Consider the following 7,496-nt stretch of genomic DNA (forward strand, 5'->3'; position numbering starts at 1 on the left):
CTTGCCACTTTGCAGAGGGACAAAGCCTGGCCTCTTCCTGCAAGCTGTGACTGTGTTACAGCTCGGTATCCCTGAGGCTCCAATGCATCGGGGCTCTGAGAAAATGTTGTGCTATGGAGGTAGACAGGTCTGTGTGTGTGTGTGTGAGGGTGTGACCTCTGTGGGACTGTCATCTGTGACATGGGGACAGCCCCTCCCTTAAAGTTGCTGTGAGGCCTGTGGTATGCTGAGGCATGTCAATGCCTTAGAGCTGCCAGGGCACAGAGTACCTGGCTCTGTCGCTGTTGCCATTCCATCCTTTGCCAGTCCCACAAAGGATTGTGATTAAAACTGGATCTCAAGATCTGGGCGTGGTGGGGCATGCCTTTAATCCCAGCACTTGGGAGGCAGAGGCAGGCGCTGTGAGTTCAAGGCCAGCCTAGTCTACAAAGTGAGTCCAGGACAGTCAAGGCTACACAGAGAAACCCTGTCTTAAAAAACAAAACACAAAACAAAATAAAACAAAAAACTGGATCTCAAAACAGGGCATAGTCACGCATGCGATCATCCCAGTATTTGGGAGGTGGAGGCAGGGGGACCAGAAAGTCAAGGTCATTATTGGCTACATAGAGACGTGGTTTTACATGAGACCCTACTTCAAGAACAAAGCAAAACAGGGGCAGGTGGGATTGCTCAGTGGTTAGCACATGCTGCTCATGTAGAGGAGCAGAGTTTGATTGCCAGCACCCCCAATGCCAGTAAGTGCTGCTCTAATGCACCTTCTTGTGGCCTTTGTGGGCACCAGGCATGCACATACTGCACATACATGCACACAGACAAAACAATTACACATACAAAATAAAAATAAACTAGTAAATAAAGCCCCAAAAAACTAAAGCAAAGAAAAATTAAACTGCATTTTCTAGGGTCAAGTTCACAGCCAGAGCAGTGAGTCATAATAGGACCGTAGATAGAACCAGCTGTTCAAGGTTCAGTCTCTGCTTTGGCCATTGACCGCCTGTGTGATTTATGAAGACCACTGTCCCTCTCTGAGCTTTACCAAAGAAGGGGTTAGATCCAATGACTGTAAGGACCGATCCAGCTCTGATGAATCTCAGAATAGAGTCAGATTTTCTGTGGGTTTTTTTTCCCAGCTAGACATAGCTGTGCTCATTTCAGAGGTGGTGTGTGTGTGTGTGTGTACCTCTGCTTCCCTGTAGTCCTTTTCCTGGTCAGCTTCCATTCACACCTTCATCCTGAAGTGACCGGTAGTCGCGGATGCCAATCATTTGATTAAAGCCCCAGCCAGCTCCATTTCCCATGAGCTCTGGGCAGCAGCCTCCCCGGTCCTTCTCACCTGATGATGCTCAGCTGGGAGCAGCCGCGTGCCGTCCTGTATTTGAATCCTCTTGCTGTCCTCTGCTGTCTTCATCCCTTGGCTAGACTGGCCAATGTCCCGTTTCTAGCCTCCAGCCAAGCCTGAGCACCCCACCCCAGCCAGGGCTGCTCCCGCTGCCACCCACTGCCCGGCCCCTCAGTTTCTGTTTTCTCATAGCAGTTCCAACTGGGCCACAGAACAAGCCAGCCCGCAAAACCTCTGCAGTAGACAGTGGCGAGCCACACATGGTAAGGCCCACAGTGGAAGGGAGAGAGAGCTGTTGGGGTGGAGATGGGGGTGAGGGGTGGGGCAGAGGGTGGGGTTTGCCCATAATGTGCTGGGGGTCAGTGGGGCACAAGCTGCTTTTGTCTTGCTTGGGGACTAAAGCCATGTGCTGAACCTGGACCCTTTTCCACCACTGTATTAGACACCTGGACCCTAGGTAGACCCTCATTCGAAAGCACAGAATAAAGAGAGAGTCTGTCCCAACCAAACGCCCTCGCAGGCAGCTCGTGGTGACCACCTGCAGTGTCTCATGCTAGCCTAAGACTGGAGTCACCGCAGTGGCCTAACTTCATAAGAAAGAAAAAGCTTTGAAACATTTTTAGCCCGGAATTACAAGGGAGGTTATGTCAGAACACTTTTAAGTCCAAGTGGCAGATGCCAACAGTCAACACAAAATAGAGACCTCACTGGTCCATGCAGGTGGATCAGTTGATGCATGGCTGGGTCTCAGGGTTCCGTGAGAGTTCTGGGTCTGGCTTTGCCCTGTGTCTTTTCCTCTGTGCTAGCTAACTTCAGGCTTTCTTCCCATGGAGGGGTGGGGCAGTTAATCCAAAAGGAAGAAAGCTACCATCCTTAACCTGTGGGGTCATGACCCTTTTGGGGTCAGACGACCCTTGCATAGGAGTTCCTGTCCAATACCCTGCATAGCAGATATTTACAGTTATTCATAACAGTAGCAAAATTACAGTTATGAAGTAGCAACGAAAATAACTTTATGGCTGGGGGCGGTCACCACAACATGAAGATCTCTATGAAAGGGTCATGGCATAGGGTGGAGAACCACTGCCTTAAGCCATCTGTACATCAAAGCTCGTGGGAAGGCTGAGACTGGTTCTGCCTGGTCACAGGCCTACTCTTGGACCAGTTCCTATGTCCAGGTAGATGTAAGTCTGTGATTGGGGCCCTACATCTGGCCCTGTGAGTTTCTCTCTCCACCTGGATGGGAGGAAATAGTTACCCAGTGCCAAAAATTCAGACCAAGGAAAACAGGCTCATCATAGCGGTTTTGAAAATGAACCCTCCAGGGCCTTGTGAGATGGCTCAGCAGTTCAGAGCTGTGGCTGCTCTCCCAGAGGTCCCGAGTTCAATTCCCAGCACCTACATGGTGGCTCAGGACCATCTATAATGGGGTCTGATGCCCTCTTCTGACACGCAGGTGAACGAGAACCTTCCCAGGAGAGGGAAGGGGAGGAAGCGTAGGCCACAAAAGTAGCTGACAAGTTTGGTTTTTTCTTATGGTGAGGTGTGTACCTGGAGGGATTGGACCACATAGTGTCGTTCACCCTTGCCCCTGGTGAAGCTGGAGAAAGGAACATGTACCGCCCATCTAAAGGAAGGGCAGGGGTCGAAGCTGCTTGGGTCCCTCCCCTAAGAGTCCTGTGAGTGATGGAGCCCTGGAGATGCCCAGCATGGCGTCGCCCATCCCCTAACCTCCTGAGTCCAGGGTAGGGCCCACAGCAGCTGCACAAACGAGGGGGCTGTCACTCATGAGGTTCTGAAATCGCAGCAGGAGGAAGACCGGTATAAGCTGATGCTGAGTCGAAGCGACAGTGAAAATATCGCTAGTAACTACTTCCGGTCCAAGCGGGCCAGTCAGATCCTGAGCACCGACCCGATGAAGAGCCTCAGTGAGTGCCCCGCCCACTGGGCGTCAACTTCCCCCACAACCACTAAGAAATGAGGAACCTTTCTCTAAGCCGCAGTTTCCTCAGCTATAAAGTAAGGATTAGAGGAGGTGGGCTGGGGAAATAGGGCCACATGGTAGGTAATAATGATAGCCAGTGCCTATGGCTACGGGGACTACCTGAGACAAGCAACTTGGAGGAGGAGTGCCGGGGACGTGGCTCAGTTGGTAGAGTGCTTGCCTGGCGTGCACAGAACCCTGCGTTCAGTCACCAGCACTGTATAAAACAGCTCATAAGAGCTGGGCATGGTGGCACACGCATGTAATCCCAGCACTCGGGAGGCAGAGGCAGGCGGATCACTGAGTTCGAGGCCAGCCTGGTCTACAAAGTGAGTCCAGGATAGCCAAGGCTACACAGAGAAACCCTGTCTCGAAAAGCAAACTAACAAACAAACAAAAAACCAAACCAAACCAACCAAACAACCAAACAAAAAACAGCTCATGAAACTTGCTTGTAATTCTAGCATTTGGGGAATTGGAGGCAAGGGTCAGAAGTTCAAGAAAGTATGAGACCAGTTAGTGAGACGCTGTCCCAAGAAGGGAAGATTGAAAGATCAGTTTGGCGGATTGACTGCTTTGGACTGAGACTGAGCGGGACACAGTGGCAGTGGAGACCTGTTGCTCACTTGCTCACATCATGGTGGCCAGGGGAGGCAGCAAGCTTTTGACAGGGGCTTCCTCTCTCTGCTTTTTGATCCATCTGAGCTTCTAGCCTGCTTCTTCAAGGCATGCCTTTCTTCCTCATTTGCTACCCCATAGACCACTCTACTCTGGAACCTGCCCAGACACACAGCCTCTCAATACAGTCGAATTGACAAGACTGACCCTCATGGAGGTGGTGGGGGTGGCGGCAGTAGGTAAGGGTGGGGGGTGGGGGCGTGGGGCAAGACTTGGGTTCCTAGCACCAACATGGTGGTTCACCACAATCCATTCTGTTCCAGGGGATCCAGTGTCGTCTTCTGACTTCTGTGGGCACTTCCACACACATAGTGCACAGGCATACATGCAGGCAAAACACTCATACCATTTTTAAAAAAATTTTTAAAAAACTGATATTACGGATCGCTGTGAGTTTGAGGCCACCCTTGTCTACAGAGTGTGTCTGGGACAGCCAACGTTACACAGAGAAACCCTGTCTTGAAAAAAACCAACCAACCAACAAACAAAAAACCAAAAATTTAAAAACCCTTATACTAACTTTTTAAAATTTCTAAACTGAGCCGGGCGTGGTGGCGCACGCCTTTAATCCCAGTACTCGGGAGGCAGAGGCAGGTGGATCTCTGTGAGTTCGAGGCCAGCCTGGTCTACAAAGCAAGTCCAGGACAGCCAGGGCTACACAAAGAAACCTTGTCTTGAAAAAAAAAAATCTAAGCCGAAATCAGCGACAGAGTGAGTGAAGCTGGGGTTAGGAGAGGGAAGAACGGGATTTCACTGAAGGCTTGGCACTGTGCTTGAGTGACAGATAAGGAAACCAAGGCTTAGGAGCAGAGACTTGTAGGAAGTGCTGGGCTGGGCTTTGTGCCCGGGCTTACCAGCTTTAGGTACCAGGCTGGAGCCTGTTAGATGCTTTAACAGTCTTGTTTCTTACCCTGGATCCTTCAGACACAGAAGGAGTTCTCTATTTCTAACTGCATTTCACTCCCAAGGTGGGGACTCCTCAAGGGTAGCAATGGTTGCTATGAGACCCTGGTCCAGGACTGCAGCCAGGGATCGTCCGTGGCTGAAGTAGTTCTGTTTCTCTTCCAGTTATTAAATGAGACATGACTAGAAATTAATCACTAGTTACTAAGTTATACTATGGCCTACAAAGAAATGGAGTATTTCAAAAGATTCCAGGTAACAGGAACGTGAAGTATAGAATAGGGAAAAAACGCCCTGGCACACAGGTGGCACATAGGTACTACAGCAGAGCAGCCTCAGAGGGTCCCGGCTGCAGAGCCAGAGCCTCAGGTTGGCAGGTACTGCCAGACCCTTCTCCTTGCCCATGTGGTGCCGTCCTGGCTCACAGGCGCGCCCGGGTGGTGCCGTCCTGGCTCACTGGCGCGCCCGGGTGGTGCCGTCCTGGCTCACTGGCGCGCCCGGGTGGTGCCGTCCTGGCTCACTGGCGCGCCCGGGTGGTGCCATCCTGGCTCACTGGCGTGCCCGTGCGGTGCTGTCCTGGCTCACCGTGTCCTCTGCTTCCTCTCCACAGCACATCACAACTCACCGCCGGGTCTCAATTCGCCTCTGAACAACAACTCTGCCCTGCCGTCCACCCAGACCCCTGAAATGCCCCAGCCCCGGCCCTTCCGCCTGGAGTCCCTCGACATCCCCTTCTCCAAAGCCAAGCGGAAGAAAAGCAAAAGCAGCTTCGGTGGGGAGCCTCTGTGACCCAGCTGCCTGCTGCTACCTGCCTTCAGGCTTCCAGAAACTTCTAAGTCCTCCCCCATGAAACCCCAACCAGGCCTCCTCTCCCCTACTCCACAGAGTCCCCAAACCCAAGGGGATTTCATCCCTGGGAAGACACACTCTCTTCCCTGTTCCCTAGAGAACTCACTCTGCCTCAGGGCCTGAGCTCTGTGGAAGTTGGACTACCCTTCTCAGAGAGAGAAAGAGGCCTGCTCCAGCTGTGCACAGCAACCAGTGTCCCACTGATTTTCCTGCCACAGAGCCTACACTAGCCAGTGTGGGTCTGCCTCCATGGGCTCAGATGCCCCTGGAGTTTCACACGCATCCTCAACATTGAGCCCAGAAGCTGCCACATGGACAAAGCTCAACATCTTGGTGACTAAGATTTGGGCCTCTGTGTGATGGGCCCCTTCCGGGGAAACCTGTGCCACACAATGGACACAGATGGCGACCTGGAGCCAGCTGCTATTGCCTGGCCTATCCTTGGTTGGACCGCAGCCCAGAGAAGGTGCTTTACAGTAAGCTGCCCAAATAAACTGCCTTTTAGAATAAGCTCCCCTCCCCAACCCTCCGATGCTTCCTGGGGCCTACCCTGCTGCCCTGGAGAGAGACTGGCAGCAGCTCCAGGGTTTCTGTCGCCAGCACAAGTGACTATAGAAACAAAACCTTGTCTTGCTGAGGCAGAAACAGCCTGGCGTGCGCACATGTGTGCGTGCGTGTATGTGTGTGTGTTTGTGTGTGTGTATCAGAAGACAACCTCAGGTATTACTCTTCAGGTACGTTACCGACTGACTGAGGTATCTCCCTAGTTTGGGTCTTTTTTTTTTTTTTTAATATTTGTTTAATTATTTGAGTTGGTGGGGACACATGTGCTGCGGTGTTTATGTGGAGAGCGGAGAATAACCCATGGAAGTCAGTTCCTTCCTTCCTTCCACCATGTGGGCCCCAGGCATTGAATCCAGGTCAGCAGGCTTGGTAGCAAGTAACCCCACCAGTGAGCACGCTCCCCTGTATTGTGTGTGCCGGATTGGGGGAGCGTACGTCATGGTGTGGAGGTGAGGGGACGGCTTGCAGGAATGGCTTCTCTCCTTCCACTGTGAGTCCTAGGGATTAAACTCAGGCTGGTGCAGCTCCTGCTCTCCCACCTGGGCCTCAGTTTTGACAGTCCTCAGTGCCTGAAATGGAACTGGGTGTCCTGACACAGCCAAAAAAAAAAAAAAAAAAAAAAAAAACAAAAAAAAACGAATCCAGGTTGCCATGGCAGCCCTCCCCTTTGTATTCCAGGCCTGGCCTGTGGTGTGCCCACAGTAAGGGAGATGATGGGTCCTGAGCCACCTCTCTCAACAGTAGCACCCACCAGCCCTCCCATTCCTCCCTCCTCCTTTATATCAGTGACTGTGGTAGGCCCAGGAGTTCACTGAAGTAGCCAGGGCAGAAGGTGAGGCTACAAAGGGTCGCTGCACTAGAACCAGTCACGGGAAGCCACCTCTGATTTCTATGGGAGCAAAGCTCCACTCACCCCTCTAAGAAGGGTGGTGACAATAGACTGGTGGGGGCAGCTGAAGAGCAGCAGGTGGGAGATGGGCAACTCAGGGTGTGTGCTCTAAAGGCTGGCAGTGCTCAAAGCAAGGACGACACTTGGAAGGGGACCCCCAAGCAGTGGCACACACCAAAAGTCACTGTCACTGGGTGGTGGGGTTGTGCTGCAGAGAAGTTGAGGGCAAGGCTTTTTTTTTTTAGGCAAGGTTTCTCTGTGTAGCCTTGGCTGTCCTATACTCCCTT

General features: G+C 52.1%; 1 protein-coding gene across 11 annotated transcripts in view; it reads left to right on the forward strand.

Annotated features, from left to right (window-relative positions):
• Positions 1–6,264, forward strand: part of KIF17 (kinesin family member 17) — a 36,979-nt gene extending 30,715 nt beyond the window's left edge. For 2 of the 11 annotated variants that reach the window (XM_084785626.1, XM_084785630.1), the window contains exons 13-15: positions 1,535–1,605; positions 3,150–3,270; positions 5,518–6,264. In XM_084785626.1, coding sequence (XP_084641752.1) covers positions 1,535–1,605; positions 3,150–3,270; positions 5,518–5,696 — 371 coding nt within the window. In that variant the 3' untranslated portion in view covers positions 5,697–6,264. Of the gene's footprint in view, positions 1–1,534; positions 1,606–2,798; positions 3,127–3,149; positions 3,271–5,517 lie in introns of those variants that run through there. The other 9 variants (XM_084785629.1, XM_084785631.1, XM_084785634.1 and 6 more) reach the window with 8 other exon arrangements.
• Positions 6,265–7,496: the final 1,232 nt, after the last annotated feature.

This window comes from Acomys minous, assembly GCF_964271855.1.
Source record: "Acomys minous genome assembly, chromosome: 6".
Lineage (NCBI taxonomy): Eukaryota > Metazoa > Chordata > Mammalia > Rodentia > Muridae > Acomys > Acomys minous.